The sequence below is a fragment of the Rutidosis leptorrhynchoides genome, chromosome 1, assembly GCF_046630445.1.
Source record: "Rutidosis leptorrhynchoides isolate AG116_Rl617_1_P2 chromosome 1, CSIRO_AGI_Rlap_v1, whole genome shotgun sequence".
Taxonomy (NCBI): Eukaryota; Viridiplantae; Streptophyta; class Magnoliopsida; order Asterales; family Asteraceae; genus Rutidosis; species Rutidosis leptorrhynchoides.
The window spans coordinates 552,113,644-552,136,478 of NC_092333.1; the positions used below are offsets into that span (position 1 = coordinate 552,113,644).

At 32.4% G+C, this 22,835-nt stretch overlaps 3 protein-coding genes across 3 annotated transcripts; 2 read left to right on the plus strand and 1 right to left on the minus strand.

The window, feature by feature from the left end:
* The first annotated feature begins 701 nt into the window (after nucleotides 1-701).
* On the plus strand, nucleotides 702-2,209 carry LOC139879801 (uncharacterized). The gene is made up of 2 exons (XM_071865448.1): nucleotides 702-1,069; nucleotides 2,119-2,209. The coding sequence occupies exon 1, from the start codon at nucleotides 784-786 to the stop codon at nucleotides 1,054-1,056; it is 273 nt and encodes a 90-aa protein (XP_071721549.1). The 5' UTR covers nucleotides 702-783; the 3' UTR covers nucleotides 1,057-1,069; nucleotides 2,119-2,209.
* Nucleotides 2,210-5,176: 2,967 nt separating this feature from the next.
* Nucleotides 5,177-7,097, minus strand: LOC139843611 (UDP-glycosyltransferase 87A1-like). The gene is made up of 2 exons (XM_071833725.1): nucleotides 6,539-7,097; nucleotides 5,177-6,033 (listed from the first exon to the last, which is right to left on the minus strand). The coding sequence occupies exons 1-2, from the start codon at nucleotides 7,017-7,019 to the stop codon at nucleotides 5,177-5,179; spliced, it is 1,338 nt and encodes a 445-aa protein (XP_071689826.1). The 5' UTR covers nucleotides 7,020-7,097.
* Nucleotides 7,098-9,713: 2,616 nt separating this feature from the next.
* LOC139879817 (pentatricopeptide repeat-containing protein At5g48730, chloroplastic) lies at nucleotides 9,714-13,755 on the plus strand. Its single transcript, XM_071865449.1, has 3 exons — nucleotides 9,714-10,031; nucleotides 11,544-11,950; nucleotides 13,059-13,755. The coding sequence occupies exons 1-3, from the start codon at nucleotides 9,714-9,716 to the stop codon at nucleotides 13,753-13,755; spliced, it is 1,422 nt and encodes a 473-aa protein (XP_071721550.1).
* Nucleotides 13,756-22,835: the final 9,080 nt, after the last annotated feature.

The window sequence follows — 22,835 nt, forward strand, 5'->3', positions numbered from 1 at the left end:
ATAACAAAATACTTATGTAAAGTATAAATTGAATCCGGTTTTATATTCGGTTTTCGGTTAATTAAATTCAAATTTTTAAAACCAAAAACCGAACCGAAAACCGAATTCAAAATCAGTTTTCGGTTTCGCTCGATCCAAAAACCATTTTTACATTTAGTGTGAAATTTTTTTTGGTTTGGTTACGACTCGGTATCCACTTTAAACGATTTCAAATCAAATATTACCCCCACCCCTCAACCCAACCCCCTTAGGCTAGTCATGTGCAAAAGGTTTCGTGCAAGTGCGTTTGGGGCCTTCAAACATTAAGGGTATTTTCATCTTTTGTTGCCCTTTATCGCTACCCATATAACTTTAATCGATTGATAGCTTAAAAAAATATTGTAAAATGCCAAAACACTCCAAATTGAACATTAACAAATTTTAATTACTCCGTACAAAATCATAAGGACAACCTTGTACTTATTTTGAAGATTACTAGATTAGTTTTGAGTTTTGACAATGAGACTATGAGAGAGTATGAGACAATTATGAATTACGGAGTACAAAGATAACAAAAATTACAATTTACAAAAGATAAGCGCTTTCATCGTCAAATATGCCAAAAAGTAACAAATTAATTAAGAAGGGTAGAAAATGAAAATATTAACAAACCACGTGGGCAATTGATGTAATTTACTCGAAAATAATAACCTACGAATAATACGACCCGCAAAAGCCACCAGTTTTTCCCCCTTTCGAATATCAAAGGAATTAGGGTTTCACAGATTAGATCAAAAAAAGAAAATGGCGATGAGAAAGTTCTTCAGCGAAATCAGGGGAATGAAGGTGAGCGAGGTTCCGTCGAAAGTGGGACAGGATTTTACACCAAGCAACGCCAAAAATTTCTTCGCGAGATGGTTAGAAAATTATCATGCCAAATACATTCAAACTGATTCAATCGTACCTCTTTATCATGTTTGTTTTGGTGGTATGATCTTCTCTTATCTCGTTGCTCTTCCTGAGGAGCGACGTCATCTCGAGCATCAGCAACATGCCAAAGAACATGGTGGTCATTAATCAATTCAATCAGGTATACATTTTTTTAATTAATTTATTGTTATTAATCGGTTTACTTGTATGAAGATCCGAATCCGATGATCGGATCTCACTGATTATATCATAATTACATCATTGCTGAGAATAATGGAAAACATTGACTTATAATATTTCTAATTCTTAATTTGGTGGTGTAATATACAAGTAATGAAACTGATATTTTATATGATTGGTTTTTATTGAAGCTAATAATTAGTTTATCCTGTTCAGTACGTATTATCCCACTTGATTAATCGATGTGCATGCTTCAGTGTTAGGCGATATTCCCTATCCAAATTGTATCAAATGTGTGCTTTATGCCAAGTTGTTTGCTTAGGGTAGTACACATTATTCTCTACGCCTCCTCTGGTCTTGCAAGTGTCACGTTGGTCCTTCTAATTCTAAGTACGCTTGAAAACTTGAACGCTAGTCGTAAACACATGTTTTACAAGCATTCTTAACTCTTAGCTGTATAGATGTGTATTTTTCGCGTTGGAAGATGCTAGTGAGTAACATGTACTGTCTTGCGATAAAGTTGCAGGTCGTCCTGTATTGTGGTGAAATGCATGTGTGATGTTTGTTTAGGTTCATTTGTGTTCTTTTAACATATATTAAATGAATGCAATTTAATATATTCATTCTTTTGCCTTCGTTGGCGTTCACACGTTTGCGTTCGTGAACAAACTTGTTATCTTAGCGAACGAACTTGAACACAATATTTTATTCATTTATTCATTTATATGTTCGATAAAAACTTTATTAATAATGATCAACATGATTTGTTCGTGTTCTTTTAGTTCGATTACTGGCCTAATTATAACCCCAGTTTCAACTTTATACAGACAGTCGTGTGAAACGAATACCATGACATAACAATGTATGCTAATCCAAGTATATATAATCTTTGTTAAATTATTTCATAACCTTGTGGCTGTATAGTAGAGTCATGGTGTTACCTTTTCTCTAATGCTGCTGAAATAAATATACAGAAATATGCACCTGTCTGTTTTTAAATAACGGTTAACCCATTTGTTGTGATTGCAGGTTTTGGGAGGATGAGACCTGTGTTATTTCAATTGTTTTGAGTTTCGAGGATGGGATGATGATCACAAAAACTGCCCAAAAATTAAAAAATAAAATCATTTTTTTCCCTTGTTTCTATTAAGAATACACACTATATGCTGTGGGGCATATTATCATTGAACCCTTCCATTAATTGTATTTTGTGTTACATTATATATCTGCTGCTGACCTACTACCAGTCTGTGTGATTGGAGCCTTTGGTAACAGATTGATAATAAAAACCAGATGGCCAACCGCTGCTTTGAACAGGCAGGTCCATGATTGTTTATTCTTCCTCTGAAACTATCAAACTTCTTATCTGTTATTTAGTACCTTCAATAAAGGGTTTTTCAAATGTGTTTTTACATGAGTTTAAGAAAATTCTTTTGACCAAAAGAAAAACCTTTTCAAGTTTGCTCTAAAACTTTTTTGCATATAAATTTCCAGTGAATCATCCTTTTATATTCTAATATAGCTTTTGATAAGGCTTTGCCTTTCTTAGATTGAAACATTAGTCAATATCAAAAAGTTTTCTTAATAAGAAATGATATAGCATGCAAAAAAGCTTTTAAATCATTTTTTGTATTGGTGAAGCTCTTTAGGGCCCGTTTACTTTCTATATCCGTTTTTGTATAACCTTTAATTTAATGAGTATAAAATAAAATTGTTGTTTCTTTGTCACTTAATTTAAAAGTTGCTCTCTTTCTAGAAGACATAGATAAGACAACCCTTTCCCAAGACTTAATACGAGGAAAACAAAGAGTCTCTAGTGGTTTACCTTGGCTAAAACAGAGAAAATTATACTACTCTTGCTCACTCTGATACTGATGACTCCTTTTTTTTTAAAAAAATTAATAAATAAAAATGAAACTCAATCTCGATGCTAATCGAACCCTACTAATTTCATATTCATATTTCATTTTTATATTCATATTAATATTATATTATAGCTTAAGATACTCTTCTCTTAAAAGTTACGAGTACTTATCATTCTCTTGAACTTGAATTCAGGGTGCGTTTGTTTACCTCTTAATGGAATGATTCAGCATTGAATGCTGAATCATTAAGCATTCATTGTGTTTGTTTCTGACCTCTGAATGACATATGGTGTTGAATGACTCAGAATTAAGCTCTGAACCATTCAGAGCAGAAACACTCTCTTAACCATTAAGAGTCTAAATTTTTTGTAATATTGTCTTGAAATCATATCCTGATCACTTAACTAACAAGTATATATATATATATATATATATATATATATATATATATATATATATATATATATATATATATATATATATATATAGTGGTAGGATCAAGAGGGAAGTAACCATTCGGGGGAAGCAAAAACTTTTTTTTTTTTTTCGTTTTTTGAAAAAACTTTGTTCACGAACATTATAGACGAGATGAAAATATGAACATTTAGTAGAGACACTTTGTGATAAATGTTTTTATTTTGGCGGGAAAACGCTCGAAGAAGTAATATATAACAATTATCGTGTTTTTCGAGCGTATTTTGAGGTTTTAGCTATTGGGGTTTAGATATTAGGGTTTAGATATTAGAGTTTATAGGGTTTAGATATTAGGGTTTAGAAATTTAGGGTTTAGATTTAGGATTTAGATTGAGTTTTTAACACGAACGGTTTAGAGTTTAGAGTTTAAGGTTTAGGGTTTAGGGTTTGGTGTTTTGGGTTTATGGAATAAACTCAAAACACCAAACCCTAAACCCTAAAACCTAAACTCTAAATCGGGCTAAATTTTACTTCACAAAATATGAAAAAAAAAAAAAACGTTCATATTCTTCACGAACAATATTATCTTGAATGTTATTTTTGTCGATCGTTTTTCCGCCTAAATAATAACATTCATCACGAAGTGTCTCTTCTAAATGTTCATATTTTCGTGTGATCTTGATGCCGGAAAAAAAAATTTCAAAAAAAACGAAAAAATAAAATTTTTTTTGCTTCCCCCGATTGGTTACTTCCCCATTGATCCTGCCCCTATATATATATATATATATATATATATATATATATATATATATATATATAGGGGCAGGATCAATGGGGAAGTAACCAATCGGGGGAAGCAAATAAAATTTTTTTTTTTTCGTTTTTTTTTAAATTTTTTTTTTCCGGCATCAAAATCACACGAAAATATGAACATTTAGAAGAGACACTTCGTGATGAATGTTATTATTTAGGCGGGAAAACGATCGACAAAAATAACATTCAAGATAATATTGTTCGTGAAGAATATGAACGTTTTTTTTTTCATGTTTTGTGAAGTAAAATTTAGCCCGATTTAGAGTTTAGGGTTTAGGGTTTGGTGTTTTGGGTTTATTCCATAAACCCAAAACACCAAACCCTAAACTCTAAACTCTAAACCGTTCGTGTTAAAAACTCAATCTAAATCCTAAATCTAAACCCTAAACCCTAAATTTCTAAACCCTAATATCTAAACCCCAATAGTTAAAACCTCAAAATACGCTCGAAAAACACGATAATTGTTATATATTACTTCTTCGAGCGTTTTCCCGCCAAAATAAAAATATTTATCACAAAGTGTCTCTACTAAATGTTCATATTTTCATCTCATCTATAATGTTCGTGAACAAAGTTTTTCCAAAAAACGAAAAAAAAAAAGTTTTTGCTTCCCCCCGCTTCCCCCCGAATGGTTACTTCCCTCTTAATCCTACCACTATATATATATATATATATATATATATATATATATATATATATATATATATATATATATATTAATTAAAGTAACACGTTAATAAGGTAGTTTTACTTAGTTCATATCGTTCATTCTAAATGATTATCAAACAGCTTATTTTCATTCAGAGGCTCTGAACCATTCAGATTCTGAACCATTTAACACTAAATCATTCAGTTTTATCAAACGCACCCTCAATTAACTTGAATACCCTTCTCATTTAGTTGCAAACTATATAGCAAATCTACATGTAGAAAAATTACATATCCATAAGTTTAACGAAACAAGCATTGACAACTCTTGATTAGTAGTCGAGCCTCTAATTGGAAGCAGGGAAACTGTTGCTAATGAAACAATCAATGTCTTTCGTAACTGAACCTCCTTCAACATTGCTTTCTCGACAAACAACCTCTAGTTTCTTCACTCGTTCCATTATCTCTTTCATTTCAACACTCGACGAATTCATCAACCTCTTTACAACCGCAACAATCTCATCACTCTTCACCACATTCCTCCCACTCTTCACTTTTATCCCGTTCTTCCAATCGTCAACAATCACTTTACTATTAATAATTTGCTCGCCCGTTATAGGAAAAGTTAACATTGGCACACCTGAAAACACACTCTCCTTGACTGAATTCCAACCACAATGAGTCAAAAACCCTCCTATCGATGAATGCGACAACACCCTTAACTGATCACACCATTGCACTACCAAGCCATTACTCCCACTATTAGTGCTCAATTGTGATGCTTCTCCTCTTGCAACCCATAAGAAATTCACTTCACTTTGCTTTAACCCGGCTAATAGTTCATCCATTTGAGTACTTGAAACTGAAAGATAACTTCCCAATGAAACGTAGAGAACGGATCTTGGAGGCTTGGAGTCTAGCCATGAGATGTAACTATGTTCATTTAAAGGGACGGTAGGTTGGAGACGCACGTTGGGTATGTTTGAGCCAACGGTGTAAACAGGTATCTTAAATTTGTGTTTAATGGCATCAACTGCTTCAGGTTCTAGTTCATAGATGGTTGCTAATAGTAAAGATTGAGCCTTTTTGCTTACGGAGACCAGATCGGGTAAGATATCATGGAGTCCACGGTCAACCACCGGAAAGTCTGCTACTTTCATTGGAGATAAGCCTGGTATATAATCTATGTATTCTTCTCCTCTTTCTGTCTCAATGACAAAAGTTTATGTTATAACTTTAAAAGCGTTGTATATTAAACAATCTCAAGATAGCCTAGTGGCTGGACCTAGCGAGAGGTCAGGAGTTCGACTCCGCTGGGCTGCAACATTGCACTAAATATGATCTCTGACCTAAAGTATCCACCCAGGTCGTCTTTCGCTTAGTGCGAGGGCAGCGGGGAGGGGGGTTTTACCGGTCATGCCCTCAGATTGGTCCGGTTTTCTCCACGGCAGTAGTTGGGGGCGGGTTATGAAACTATGAGAGATGAACGCGTGGGTGGTTAAGTCCCCTGGTGATCCCAAACTGATGTGCAAAAAAGAAAGGGAAAAGGGACGAAATAACAAGGTTAGTCAACTTACATAAGAGTAAAAATACACCATTTTCGGATAGTCTGAACGGCGAAAACTTTATCTGTTTACCCGTTTATCAAGGGCTGTTTATTAGTTCGATTAAATCAAATAAATTATAGTAATAGTAACAGCAAAATTAACCTGATAAATCGACATATACGTGTTGATGTTTCTTAAGCAAGTCTACATGGTACCACATAGTAAACATAGAAGCAGACATCGGCCAATACGCTGCAACCGGGATATTCCTCCTATTAGCAACATCTATTGTCCATTTCAAAGTAGCATCAGCAATGATGAGATTCACTGACTGTTCAATTTGGTCAAGAAGCTGAACAAAAGGAGCTTCCATATTGTTTTGTGCAGAAATGAAGAAGCCTATAGGATCTGTTCCCCGGTTGATCTCGGATGGAATGACGTTAGGAATGGTTAGGAATTGGATGTTGGTAAGTGGGTTTGGATCGGATTCGATAATGGTGAGCCATTCTTGGGTGAGGATGATGGTGAAAAGAGTGGTGCGGTTGCAGTGAGTTGAGAGGAGGTTGCAGAGGTTTATTAATGGGTTTAAATGGCCTCTGCCTGGGTATGGCATCACTACCACATGGTTGTTATATTGATACATATTTATCTGTAGGCTGTAGCTTGTAAAGTTTGGTGTTTGATCACTTGATGTTTTGTTATGGTGTTAAAGACTAAAAGACTAAATAGCTATTGCAAAAAGCACCTAGGAGAAAATATGGAGTAGCAAGTCTATTGTGAATTGTTTAACTGGAATCACGGGCGGATCCAGCATGGTGCAACCGGGGTCATCCGCCCCCAGCGATCGAAAATATTTTAATAATTTTTTATGTAAATGCGATAAAACTGTGCGTAACTATCAGGTTATATAATATATAGAAGAAATGTATAACAAAGTGTCCTTGGATCAGCTGGTTGATGTAAGCCGCTAATAACAAACTGGTTGGAGGTTCGAGTCTTGCACCTGTTATTATTACTTTTTGATAGCATTTATAAGTTATCTCTTTGAGAAACTTAGGAGCTATGTCCTGTGAGTTCCTATAAGAACAATTTATTGCTAGAATGCAAAGGCGTTATAATAATATGTTTTTATAACGTTGTTTTATATGATTTTTAAAATTCAAATAATTTTAGTAAATTTTTGCCCCCATAGGAAAATAATCCTGGATCCGCCACTGACTGGAATACATTACATATATTTTTTTGAAATGTTTGAAAAAGTAACTAGAGCCGACTTGATTTAACTTAAAAGAATCCGAATTCAAATCCAAATATAAAATTAAATATTTAAACAAAAAAGTACTCTGTATAAAATTATAATAATTTTAGTATTCATGAGCTCCATTTTTATTGGACAACGATTGGGATCACCCGAGGGGGACCAAACCACCCGTTACGATCATCTTTCGTTTCGACCATGCCGATACAGCGATAATAACCCCGCTCCACTTTTTTAAAAAAATTATCTAAGAAGAGCTTAATTTTTAAGCAATACTCTTTATCATTGATATTATTATTACTTTACTAAATATACTAAATCCCATGAGGGTCTCACTATTCACCATAGCAACTTTGTAAATTTAAAAAGTATTTTGGTAAACATATTTATTCTTTTTTATTTGTGAAAATTTTTGTTTCCCCTTTCCTTCACAACATTTTTTTCCCCTTGCCTTTATAATCTATTTATTGACTTCCTTTTCCATGTTATTTTCTAATGTCGAATTAACCAACTATTAAGCGATCAAAACTGCCGACCGTTAACCGATCGGTGAAAAAAGTTTTCCCCCTTTTTTCACAACCTTCTTTTCCCCATTTTCTTTACATCCTTTTATTCAATTTCTTTTTCTATTTATTATTTTTTAAACGTTCAATTAACTGGCCTCTAATCGACCAAAATTGTTGACCGTTAACCGACTGAAACCATCCAGCAACAAAGCGCGTGTTTATTTTCCTCGTTAAGCTCTATTTTTTATATTCTACAAAACAAAACTTAAACTTATACCTCATTAAAATAATAAGCTCTATTTTTAAACTTTTATAAGCCTTTAAAATGACACCCCAACCACTCGTTTATAGCTTAAAATTGAGATACTGGTTTGTAGCTTACAATTGATCCAAAACGACTTTTTGACATCCTTTTGTTTTGACTGTTTATATGTAAACTAGTTTTATAAGCTCGTGCATTGCACGAAAGTTGTAAATTTATGTTTTCGCAAATGTAAATATCGGGCTTTGTTATTGATCAAAAAAATATACGTCTAATAGTATCGAATGATTATGGTATTTAAAAACGTTGACTGAATTTCAAAAACATCATGATTATCATATAATATTGACAAAAAAAAAAAATAAATTCAAACTAAAGTAAACCACCAATTTTGAAATTGACTATCATATAATTGTGAGATATTATATTATAATTTATAATTATATAATTATAATTAATTATATATAATTGACATTTTTTAATTATAAATATTTAGGAAAGTGACATTGTGACAAGTGAAAAATTTAATATGGTGGTGACATGTGACAAATATACACAAGACATATATTAATGATTATATTATTAATTTATTTTAATGTTAATAATATATAATATATATATGTATATGTATGTATAGATAGATGGATAGATAGATTTAATTATACTTGTCAAGTTGTGGTTTCATGTTCCATTTTTATGAGGTAATTTTGGTTCAACTTTAAATTGCAAACCAAGGTTGCAAAAATCGTTATTCGAAGATTTATCGGTCAGGACTTTAGAAGGAGTAATCGAAAATTCGAGGATTAATCGGAGATTAATCATATTGTATTTTATACATTTAAATATTAAATTTCAAATATTATATGTGTAAATATAGAAAAAAATTCATGAATATAAACATAAAATTTAACATAATTATCTAAAATTTTCATTTTGTATAAAAACTTTAAAGGTCTAGTCTAAATTCAATTAAAATGTTTACAAAGTTTGACTTTAACTGACTTTGATTAGCAGATTTGATTTTGACCCATTAATCGACGTTGACTAATTAATTAAATGGACTTTGGAAAATCAAAACGAATTGTTCTTAAGAATGAATAATTAGGAATTAATCGACGAGTAATTTTTTTACAACATTGCTCCAAACTCTTCAACGGCCAAAAAAATCAATCGTTCAAAAATAGAAGGGGTACAAGTGTAACAAATAATTCCAAGTCCCCAACTACATAAACCCCAAAAACAAAAAATATCACCATTTCCAAACCAAATATCACTCTTCACAAAACTGTAAAACAAACAAACCTCATCCCCATGGTAACACTCCCTGGACCGGCGGCGAACCCTTATCCGCCGGAGTTTAATCGGTTACCGGAAAACAAACACTTAACCGGACTCACTACTGTCAATCACGAATCGTTACCAGTTGATGATGAAACAATAAGGAAAGAAAGAAAAGAAACAGTAAATAAAAAAATAGCATCACAAAAAGCAATATCAGTAATATTAAGAAGAGAAGCAACAAAAGCTGTGATTGAAAAGAAAAAAGGTTCAACCAGATTGTTTCCAGGAACTGTTCTTGAAGCACTTCATGAACGCATCACTGCTCTGCGTTGGGAATCTGCTCTTAAGGTTAATTAATTAAATTTGCAATTATATTTTAATTTTGATGTGTTTATTTTTAAGTTATTGTTGTTTATTGAAATTCTAGGTTTGTTAGATAAACTCAATTGTTTTGATTTCAAATTTAGGGAAATTTGTAGTGTTGCTTAATGTTTATATACTGAAGGGTTTAATGATTTATTGACTTGAGTTATGGGCTTTAATAAAGCATAAGTAGAATCTTATTAGCTCATAAGCTGTTGAAATTGAGCTTATTGACCTTTTTAATCTTAACAAGCTGATAAGATGTTAAATTAAATTTTACCTAATCAGTAATCACCCCTCAATGTTAAATTCATATGTCATGTTAGCTTTACGTAACATCTTATAAGAATATTTAAATTTATAATCTTTTAACTTTTCGTTCACACGTAGTTATTCAATGTTAACATGATGCTGTATCACTGATCTTTTACCCATAGCTTAAAAGGACAATTTTGGCGTCCGTAAAGTGTGTATATGCTGTTTAATTTTTGGTGAAGATACAGTTTTCTGTACTTGCTATTGTCAAATTTGTAATATAGAGTGTGTTCCATGTGGAGAATGGAATACATATTTCTATTATAAAATTTGACGTATTATATTATGTAAAAACAATTCTAGACATGAATGACCATGGGGGTTTTTATGCTACACTTTAGCAGCTCCATTACTTTTATGACCTGAAACCATTTTGACCTAACCTGTTTGGTCGCTTACCAATATTCTATAATCTATTTGTTATAGTCTGAAACCAATTTGACTCGGTCTCCATCTCAAGTCTGCTAAATAGATGAAGCTAGATAGCATGCTGACATCACTGAGTTGCAGGTTGTTATTCCAAACTCGTAAGAAATAAATATAAGGAGTATACATTTGAAACTAACCCTCATTTCTTTATAGTGATTTTACCCAAAACCCTAACTTCAGAATGGCTATTCTAAGTGTATTAAAGCAACAATTAGGTTATGCTACTATCCAAGAAAATTTTATAACATACAAGGCTGGATTAGTATGTAGCTTTGTACACACGCTGTACAATTTCACAAATAATAATTTCACCTGAAAACCTGGCTTAATAATTACTGGTGTGCACAAGGAAATAATGCATCAAATATACCTTTAAACGTAAAATGAACAACTACTAAGCCTTTCCTGCAAAATAAAAAGGGAAGAAATGCTTGATTGACTCAAAGTTGCAGTTATAGTTCATTTACATATAAGTGGGTCAATTTGGGCGGTATTTTGTATCAAGTACGCCTATGTACTAAACAACTGAAAGCACAAATGTGCCCTAACGGACTATGTTTAGTGGCGTATAAGGGCCTTTCAGATAATTAATGATGCAAAATTGCTTTTTTGATATTAGATTGAGTGTCACAATTGCCCTTTTAACCTTCGTCTAAATGCAGATGAACTCAAACAATTACATTAAATATTATGTGTGTGTATTGTCCATACATCGAGCAATTGAATAATTTATCTATTTCTTTACCTTTTCAGGTTTTTGAACTACTGCGTGAACAACTTTGGTACAGGCCTAACTCTGCGATATACGTGAAACTTATCGTGATGCTTGGAAAATGTAAACAACCTGAGAAAGCACATTCCTTATTTCAGGCCATGATCGATGAAGGTTGTATTGTAAACCAAGAATCTTACACCGCTCTTTTGTCTGCCTATAGTCGAAGCGGACTATTTAAAAAAGCATTTTCAATACTAGACGAGATGAGAAACACTCCTAACTGTCATCCAGATGTATACACGTATTCAATTCTCATAAAATCGTGCCTTCATTTTCATGAATTCGATAAAGTGCAATCTCTTCTTTCTGAGATGGTCTCGCAAGGAGTCAAGCCCAATACTGTTACTTATAACACACTTATTGATGCGTATGGCAAAGCAAAAAGGTAACCTTTCTTTAAATAGATATTCCATTAGGTGGTGGCTAATTTGATCCATCTGCTAATGAACGGGTTAATTTGGGGTATGTTTTTCTCTAACGGGCCAGGTAAGTGAGAAAGTTACCATTTTTCCCAAATTATAAACTGTAGCTATTTATGCACATTAGTTACATGCTCATTGTTGGTACAATTTTCCGTATAGCGGCTGTAAGGTACCAGTACAAGACAATAGCTACTTAGCGTGGAGCGTATGATGCCGACTGATGTTTGCCCTCGAGAAATAATCTCTGCAGACCCGGAACACGGATGTGAGATCCGTGGGGTAGCCTCAATCAGTCTGGAGATCAATATGTAATTGATCCGTCTAGCGTATTGCTGCTAAGCAGCTAATGTGCGTTTAGAGTGAGAAAGAACTGTGTGAGAGAGAAAATGTACTTCTCTCTGACTGACTGACTGACTGAAGTTCCGATGTGAAATGTGGTGACCCAAGGGGTCTATTTATAGGCTTAGAATGTCCGAAATTCTCGGGATACACGTGTCAATCGCTGATTAATTCTGTTATGCGAAGTATCCGGAAGGTCGGTGGCGTGTGCTGACGTGGCTGAGTGCCGCTCACGCGCTTAGTGAAAGGGCTTAAGCATAGAAGCTGCCTGCAGGGCTTACGCATGACGCTGGGCGGCATATGCTAAAAACCGCCAAATATTGTTATCTTTTGTGCTCTTTGATTCATTTTTCTGTATAAAAATGGTGTTTTTATGCGTGTATCCCCTAGGATACACCATTACTCATATTTTGTTTTGTATTGAAGACAACATTTACCATACAGTTACCTACTTTGGTAAGAAATGGTTAATCTATCGCATCAAATGGTTGAAAAACTGTACTGCATTTGTAGAAAGTGAATAGGATATTGCTTTTATTTTATTGTAGAAGTTAGAAGTTAGATTAGAAGTAGGAAGCTAGATTATTTATTTTATAAATAATATCATTATTGGAAGTTTTGGATAAATGGTTGTTTTGGATAAACTCATTTGACCCGTTTCCCAACCTGCCTGACTTGTCCATTTTGCCACCTCCAAGTGTGACTGTTGATGTTTTTGACTTTTCCCTACAGATTTGTGGATATGGAATCAACACTTGTGGAAATGCTCCGTCAAAGGGAATGTAAGCCCGATGTTTGGACCATGAATTCGACATTAAGAGCGTTTGGTGGCAGTGGCCAAATAGAAACAATGGAAAAGTGCTACGAGAAGTTTCTTAGTGCAGGAATTCAACCTAACATTAAAACGTTTAATATACTCTTGGATTCATACGGTAAAACGGGTAATTATAAGAAAATGAGTGCTGTAATGGAATACATGCAGAAATACCATTTCACATGGACTCTTGTAACTTACAACATAGTCATAGATGCATTTGGGCGGGCCGGAGACCTGACCCAAATGGAATTTCTATTTAGGTTAATGCAATCTGAAAGCATTAAGCCGAATTGTGTAACACTTTGTTCACTTGTAAGAGGTTATGCTCAATCTGGAAAAGCTGAAAAAATCGGGGGGCTTTTGAGATACATTGAGAGTTCGGATGTTACAGTTGATACGGTTTTTTTTAACTGTTTAGTTGATGCGTATGGTATGATGGGGTGTTTGGCTGAAATGAAAGGTGTATTATCGATGATGGAAAAGAAAGGATGTCAACCTGATAAGATCACTTACAGAACCATGATTAAAGCTTACAACATGAATGGTATGAGTAATCATGTGAAGGAACTTCGGCTTGCGCTTTCGTCTGTTGGAAAAACAGAATTTAAATGATAACTCTTCAAGGTAAATTTACTTACTCATGGGTGGGTTAGTAGTTTTATTCTAACAAATAAAATAAGATACATAATATATATATATATATATATATATATATAAAGGAAATATGAAAAGGTTCAAACGGGTTGAAAAGTCCATAGTGTACTAAATTCTAAGAAAGAAAATTATATCGAAATTATTCAATTTTTGTAATCATGTTTGACCCGTTTTTGGACTAGAATGTTTTGGGTCAACCCAACCTGTGTGTTAATGAGGTGATGTATAACTTGTACAGGAACAGTCATTTAGAAAAATTGTTGTATTTCTTCCCTGAAATTCTTTGTAGAGGAAGGAGCAAGCTGAAGTCTGCAAATGAGTTCAGCTGAATAATGCGAACTGAGAGTTATTGTTATAGCTTTAGCAAACTTCACTGAATATATATGATGTTGTAATCCTTTGTTGTGCAAAGTTTCATCACTGACTGTTGCATTAGAATCTTTTTGTACATGATCTATTAGGTAAGGGTGTTCATTGGTTGGTCGTTATTAAGTTTATTCAGCTCGATTTATTAGGTTTTGAAAATTTCAATGTAAAACCGTAACCAAAATCTAATTCATTTTCGAAGTTGATGCCGAACTGAAACCAAATTTAAATTCGTTTTGGTAATAGTTAAAGCCGAAATAGCCTAAAAATTCATAATATATCCAAAAAAAAAAAAAAAAAAAGTACAACAGATTGATTTGATATACACTTTTGATTTTAGAACCGATTTTTGGCTTATATATTTAATTGATTTAACATAACCTAATTACGTGTACTTGTCTAGGGAGTGCAATTTCCACTTTAACAAAAAAAAAAAAAAAAATGGTTCAATATCTTGCCGAAGTAAATCTTTTGAAATAGCCAAACCAATAAGTAAAAGGGAAAGGTGACGACAGGTAAAGGCATCACCAGAAGGAAAGTAGTCTACCTTAATGTCCTACGCATCTATTAGTTTATTTTGATTTTAAATTCGGTTTTAGGTTAAACCGAATTTAAATACAATAAAATGAATGATCAATTCGAAAACGAAATTCAAATTTGAGTCAAATATGAGCCTCATGCCTTACACCAAATTTTTAGGAGGCTTTTATTTAAAATGTGATTTGATGCATATTCATATTCATTTGAATTGACATCTTGAATTATTTGAATTGACATTATTACATCATTTGAACCAACAAGAAGCCTGAAAATATATTAAACTGCAAACATTTACTCTCTATAACATCTTCAAGATACAAAGTAATATATATTATACATGTTTTTTGGATAATTTAAAGAAAATGCTAACATGTGTGGTGTGCCCATGGCTATAACACATTGCCCGTGACACATATTAACAACTATCAAGTTTTACTTAAATAACTTCAAATGCATTTAAAAAACATAAAACCTTATAAAATAAACTATGCGTTTAATGCAATATTTTTTTATATAGAAAGTTTAGGATTAATCTATGCTTTTTAAAGTGTGTCATAAGTTGGGTTGTGTATGGTCCATACCCGGATCGGACCAGACAATATCCGGACCGGACCGAAACCCGAATTTGTATGAAAATAGGAACCGAGGACTGGACCATAAAGATATGGTTCGGTTCGGTCCGGTTCTAGCGTCGGTCCAAACGGTTCGGGTAAAAACCCGACCCGTTTATATGCTTTTGGGAAAAATGATATATATTATACGGAGTACTCTTTTATTACCATATTTACGACTCGCTTCATATAATTATCAATATATGACATACAAAAATGAAAGAACTCAAGATCTAGATAAAACTAATCCAAGTTTATAATCAAAGTAATAATCAAGACTTTAAATGACTATATCACGATAATAACTAATAAAATGCTTCTTGTTTATAATAGTTACCATATCATGATAACTAATATGATACTTGTTTACAATCGTTATCACGTACAAGTTTTGATTATTCAAAACCTACTCTCAACGAGATGTATCGAATGAGGAAGAAAACAAGAAACACAAGAATACAAGATACATGTATACTAACTGTAATATAGTATTAAGAAATCGTAGACATTAATTCACAATTATATTGAAAAAATAGAAGATATATACTAACCATAGAGTTTTTAATCAAGTATTGAAGCAAAGAAAATTAATTATACGGAGTATGTCAAGTTATTGAGTAAATAATTTTATAAAGAAAACATGTAATATATACTCATATTTTTAAGGAATCTATATGGTGCAAATTCTACAATGAAATTGAGTTGCTATATATCCAGAGAAGACGATTATGTATATATATATATATATATATATATATATATATATATATATATATATATATATATATATATATATATATATATATATATATATATATATATATATATATATATATATATATCGGTTGATTCGGTTCGGTCCAAAACCATGTTTTTTCGGGTATGACCCGGACCGGATCGAAACCCGAAATAATCAAAATATATGGACCAAGGACCGAACCAAATATTCTCGGGTATTTCGGTTTCAGTTCGGTTCCTCCTCGGTCCTCGGTTTTTTTCGGTTCTACCCGAACCATGAACACCCCTACATAAGCGTAAATGTTAGCATAACCCTAGTTTAAATATATTTTTAGGATAATTCACACATTTTCATTTAAAATTGCTTTCACATTTAATATAAGTTTAGAAACATTTGGTGTATAACTTAGTTCTCTAATCAAATAGAGCTGCGTACTTACAATGTACAATGCAGAACTACTTGTTTGCTAAACCTGAAAGCTTATAGTTGAATCTTTTATTTCAAGTTAAAAGTTGAAACTTATATAAGCGTTTAATAAAATAAGTTGAGCATAAAAATGTCAAATGACATTTTTTTAAAAGCAACCGCCACACCCAACACGGATTTTCAACAAATATTTAAAAAGTGTCTACCCTTGAACCCATGCCACAACCTAGTGGATGGAAGGATTCCTTGATACCATTAGACTAATTTTTTTTTTTTTGACAGCGATTGGGTTCACCCGAGGGAGACTAAACCACCCGTTGCGATCATCTCCCGTTTCGACTATGCCGATACAGCGATAATAACTCCGCCCCCATCACTGCCCGGGAGGAAACCTTGAAACTGATCCAAGGGCACGGCCAAGTAAAACCCCCCTCCCCTTTACCCCCCCCCCCCACCCAACACACACACACACACACACACAAACGATATGGGAAATGTGTCATGGATGGATACTTCATGGGTGGATACCGTTAGGCTAATTACTCTTGGTAAAATGTCAAATGACATATAAACATGACTTGAAAATGATACGGAGTATATATAAGAATATAAGTGACAATTTTATAATTTCACAAGCTCGTAGCTTTTTATAAACTCTTAAATTTTTTATCAAACAACACTAGAACTAGAAGCTAAATGTAATGGAAAAATGAAATTAAGTTCTCAAAAAGCTCATGTAAACACTTTGTCCAAATATACTCTTACACTTTGATTGAAACTTAAATGAATATTACTCATAAGAATAATCATGTTATAGAGTTGATGATCCTATCTATATTGTATCAATAGTGAGTCTTATATGTGATACTTTTGATCAAGGTTTTCTATGTGATTTTAAATAATATGTGCAAAATAACATTGATCGTTAAAATAAGGCTCTTAATAAAAGTACATAGTTGACAGTTGTAAATTTACACAAACTTTTATCAGTATAGTTATAAAAGTATCGTGGCTTAAGTTGATAATACTCAAACTGTAAAGTATGGGGGTTAATCTGTAACTTTTTATTGTACATAGGATGATTAGTAACTTACTAGTGAAATAACCCGTGGAACCACGAGTTTGTTTAAATGAAACAGTTTAATGGTATGTTTTAGGTATTAAGTGAACGTAAATGCTAAAGTTATTTAGTTTAATGACCCATGAAACCACATAGTCCGACTAAGAAACTCGTCAGCTGGACATTTCATCAAACATTTAAAATGCATATTAATCCACGTCCAATCATAAGAGATACTACCTCCGTCTCATTTCATTAGGCTAGTATTCCATTTTGGGTTGTCCCATTCTGATAGTCCACTTCCATAAATAGAAAGGAAAGATGATATGTCATTGGTGGATTTGGAGAGAGAAGATATTTCATTGGTGGAGAAATGAAGTTAGTGGGATTTCCTAAAACTGCGTGTTTTTTGTCTGTGGACTATTGGAATGAGACGGAGGTAGTAATATTGATTGTCATTTAATTTAAAAATGTAAATTAAAATATAAATTTAGAATTGGTTTCTTTCTGCCTAGCTTTTATACCTTTTCATACTCAATTCAAAATAATTAATTAAAATAATTCAAAATTATTTAATTTTAATAATTATTAATAAGTTTTAATAATAATAATTAATTAATAAGATTTGATTTTAATTCAAAATTATTTAGATTAATGACATCATCCATCATGTTTAGATTTTTTTCTTTTTCTTTTTGATTTTTTCTTAATAAATGAATTAGCCTAATAATGACATCATCATTATAGGATTTTAATATTAACTATAGAATAGATAGATAGATGTAATTAAGTTTTTATATTCTATTAGAGTTCGTTAGCCTAATTAAGCACGTGATTAGATAGCTTAACTTAAATACGTTGATGTAATGTTGTTGTAATTCAGTTGAGTATAATGAAAATTAATCGTTTACTCTCAAATAGTGTGTTTTCGTTAACCGCTGATAAGCTTTTTGTGGCATCAGAGCATTTATCAATGGATAATTATGTCACACCCCCAAAAAGGGCCTGGGTATTTGTGACTAATTATATCAAATCATAGTTGTATAAACGAGAACGACTCTATATGAGACGTTTTATTGAGTTTTGTAGCGGAAGATAAATAGATTACATTGTATTTAATAAACAACGCATTAAATGTCTTTAACTGATATGATATGTAATGAAGACTCCAAGCATAGCAAGCAATCATCATCAAATTAGTAAATGCAAGTCCTTCAAATTATCCATGAATCACTCGTTGAAATGTTGCTTTCAATTAGCAAATACACAGCGGAAGCATTATGTAGGACCTGAGAATAAACATGCTAAATAGTGTCAACCAAAAGGTTGGTGAGTTCATAGGTTCATCATAAATAATGATTTCAATAATAGTGTTAGACCACAAGATTTAATAAAGTTGATATAGAAATATCATTATAAAGTGTTGATTGATATAGAAATATAAATCTAAAAGTAATGCTGAGTTTGTAATATCGTGACTAAACAAAAGTTACCCCGTGACACTTGTTATTCATGTCGTTGAATCATTATTATGTAGTCAAAGACCAACGGTCAACTGACTAGAGACGTCACTCTCAGTAGCGCTACTCACAATAACTAAGCTTACATCTTATACCTCAGCAATTAACGATATTACGGCAGGGATTTAGCATGACAAAGCATGTATATAGCATAAAAGTTTGAGTACTTGTGTCTAAACTTAAAACAGTTATAAAAGTTGCGCATGTATTCTCAGCCCAAAAATATATATAAAAAGGGAGCTATGAAAACTCACTATACTGTATTTCGTATTTTACGAGTAAAGTGCATGAAATGTCCCGTTCTTATTGATTAAAAACGTTCCATATTAATTGATTTCGTTGCGAGGTTTTGACCTCTATATGAGACGTTTTTCAAAGACTGCATTCATTTTAAAACAAACCATAACCTTTATTTCATCAATAAAGGTTTAAAAAGCTTTAAGTAGATTATCAAATAATGATAATCTAAAATATCCTGTTTACACACGACCATTACATAATGGTTTACAATACAAATATGTTACAACAAAATAAGTTTCTTGAATGCAGTTTTTACACAATATCATACAAGCATGGACTCCAAATCTCGTCCTTATTTAAGTATGCGACAGCGAAAGCTCTTAATAATCACCTGAGAATAAACATGCTTAAAACGTCAACAAAAATGTTGGTGAGTTATAGGTTTAACCTATATATATCAAATCATAATAATAGACCACAAGATTTCATATTTCAATACACATCCCATACATAGAGATAAAAATCATTCATATGGTGAACACCTGGTAACCGACATTAACAAGATGCATATATAAGAATATCCCCATCATTCCGGGACACCCTTCGGATATGATATAAATTTCGAAGTACTAAAGCATCCGGTACTTTGGATGGGGTTTGTTAGGCCCAATAGATCTATCTTTAGGATTCGCGTCAATTAGGGTGTCTGTTCCCTAATTCTCAGATTACCAGACTTAATAAAAAGGGGCATATTCGATTTCGATAATTCAACCATAGAATGTAGTTTCACGTACTTGTGTCTATTTTGTAAATCATTTATAAAACCTGCATGTATTCTCATCCCAAAAATATTAGATTTTAAAAGTGGGACTATAACTCACTTTCACAGATTTTTACTTCGTCGGGAAGTAAGACTTGGCCACTGGTTGATTCACGAACCTATAACAATATATACATATATATCAAAGTATGTTCAAAATATATTTACAACACTTTTAATATATTTTGATGTTTTAAGTTTATTAAGTCAGCTGTCCTCGTTAGTAACCTACAACTAGTTGTCCACAGTTAGATGTACAGAAATAAATCGATAAATATTATCTTGAATCAATCCACGACCCAGTGTATACGTATCTCAGTATTGATCACAACTCAAACTATATATATTTTGGAATCAACCTCAACCCTGTATAGCTAACTCCAACATTCACATATAGAGTGTCTATGGTTGTTCCGAAATATATATAGATGTGTCGACATGATAGGTCGAAACATTGTATACGTGTCTATGGTATCTCAAGATTACATAATATACAATACAAGTTGATTAAGTTATGGTTGGAATAGATTTGTTACCAATTTTCACGTAGCTAAAATGAGAAAAATTATCCAATCTTGTTTTACCCATAACTTCTTCATTTTAAATCCGTTTTGAGTGAATCAAATTGCTATGGTTTCATATTGAACTCTATTTTATGAATATAAACAGAAAAAGTATAGGTTTATAGTCGGAAAAATAAGTTACAAGTCGTTTTTGTAAAGGTAGTCATTTCAGTCGAAAGAACGACGTCTAGATGACCATTTTAGAAAACATACTTCCACTTTGAGTTTAACCATAATTTTTGGATATAGTTTCATGTTCATAATAAAAATCATTTTCTCAGAATAACAACTTTTAAATCGAAGTTTATCATAGTTTTTAATTAACTAACCCAAAACAGCCCGCGGTGTTACTACGACGGCGTAAATCCGGTTTTACGGTGTTTTTCGTGTTTCCAGGTTTTAAATCATTAAGTTAGCATATCATATAGATATAGAACATGTGTTTAGTTGATTTTAAAAGTCAAGTTAGAAGGATTAACTTTTGTTTGCGAACAAGTTTAGAATTAACTAAACTATGTTCTAGTGATTACAAGTTTAAACCTTCGAATAAGATAGCTTTATATGTATGAATCGAATGATGTTATGAACATCATTACTACCTTAAGTTCCTTGGATGAACCTACTGGAAAAGAGAAAAATGGATCTAGCTTCAATGGATCCTTGGATGGCTCAAAGTTCTTGAAGCAAAATCATGACACGAAAACAAGTTCAAGTAAGATCATCACTTGAAATAAGATTGTTATAGTTATAGAAATTGAACCAAAGTTTGAATATGATTATTACCTTGTATTAGAATGATAACCTACTGTAAGAAACAAAGATTTCTTGAGGTTGGATGATCACCTTACAAGATTGGAAGTGAGCTAGCAATCTTGAAAGTATTCTTGATTTTATGAAACTAGAACTTTTGAAATTTATGAAGAACACTTAGAACTTGAAGATAGAACTTGAGAGAGATCAATTAGATGAAGAAAATTGAAGAATGAAAGTGTTTGTAGGTGTTTTTGGTCGTTGGTGTATGGATTAGATATAAAGGATATGTAATTTTGTTTTCATGTAAATAAGTCATGAATGATTACTCATATTTTTGTAATTTTATGAGATATTTCATGCTAGTTGCCAAATGATGGTTCCCACATGTGTTAGGTGACTCACATGGGCTGCTAAGAGCTGATCATTGGAGTGTATATACCAATAGTACATACATCTAAAAGCTGTGTATTGTACGAGTACGAATACGGGTGCATACGAGTAGAATTGTTGATGAAACTGAACGAGGATGTAATTGTAAGCATTTTTGTTAAGTAGAAGTATTTTGATAAGTGTCTTGAAGTCTTTCAAAAGTGTATGAATACATATTAAAACACTACATGTATATACATTTTAACTGAGTCGTTAAGTCATCGTTAGTCGTTACATGTAAATGTTGTTTTGAAACCTTTAGGTTAACGATCTTGTTAAATGTTGTTAACCCAATGTTTATAATATCAAAAGAGATTTTAAATTATTATATTATCATGATATTATGATGTACGAATATCTCTTAATATGATATATATACATTAAATGTCGTTACAACGATAATCGTTACATATATGTCTCGTTTCAAAATCATTAAGTTAGTAGTCTTGTTTTTACATATGTAGTTCATTGTTAATATACTTAATGATATGTTTACATATCATAATATCATGTTAACTATATATATAACCATATATATGTCATCATATAGTTTTTACAAATTTTAACGTTCGTGAATCACCGGTCAACTTGGGTGGTCAATTGTCTATATGAAACCTATTTCAATTAATCAAGTCTTAACAAGTTTGATTGCTTAACATGTTGGAAACATTTAATCATGTAAATATCAATCTCAATTAATATATATAAACATGGAAAAGTTCGGGTCACTACAGTACCTACCCGTTAAATAAATTTCGTCCCGAAATTTTAAGCTGTTGAAGGTGTTGACGAATATTCTGGAAATAGATGCGGGTATTTCTTCTTCATCTGATCTTCACGCTCCCAGGTGAACTCGGGTCCTCTACGAGCATTCCATCGAACCTTAACAATTGGTATCTTGTTTTGCTTAAGTCTTTTAACCTCACGATCCATTATTTCGACGGGTTCTTCGATGAATTGAAGTTTTTCGT

What these genes read in the sequence shown, in the direction of transcription:
- LOC139879801 (XM_071865448.1), top strand. Translation starts at nt 784, where the DNA reads ATGGCGATGAGAAAGTTCTTCAGCGAAATCAGGGGAATGAAGGTGAGC.
- LOC139879817 (XM_071865449.1), top strand. Translation starts at nt 9,714, where the DNA reads ATGGTAACACTCCCTGGACCGGCGGCGAACCCTTATCCGCCGGAGTTT. An exon ending in GTTGGGAATCTGCTCTTAAG is followed by an intron (nt 10,032 to 11,543) that starts GTTAATTAATTA and finishes TTACCTTTTCAG; the next exon opens with GTTTTTGAACTACTGCGTGA. An exon ending in GCGTATGGCAAAGCAAAAAG is followed by an intron (nt 11,951 to 13,058) that starts GTAACCTTTCTT and finishes TTTTCCCTACAG; the next exon opens with ATTTGTGGATATGGAATCAA.
- LOC139843611 (XM_071833725.1), bottom strand. Translation starts at nt 7,019, where the DNA reads ATGTATCAATATAACAACCATGTGGTAGTGATGCCATACCCAGGCAGA. An exon ending in CGTATATGTCGATTTATCAG is followed by an intron (nt 6,034 to 6,538) that starts GTTAATTTTGCT and finishes TCATTGAGACAG; the next exon opens with AAAGAGGAGAAGAATACATA.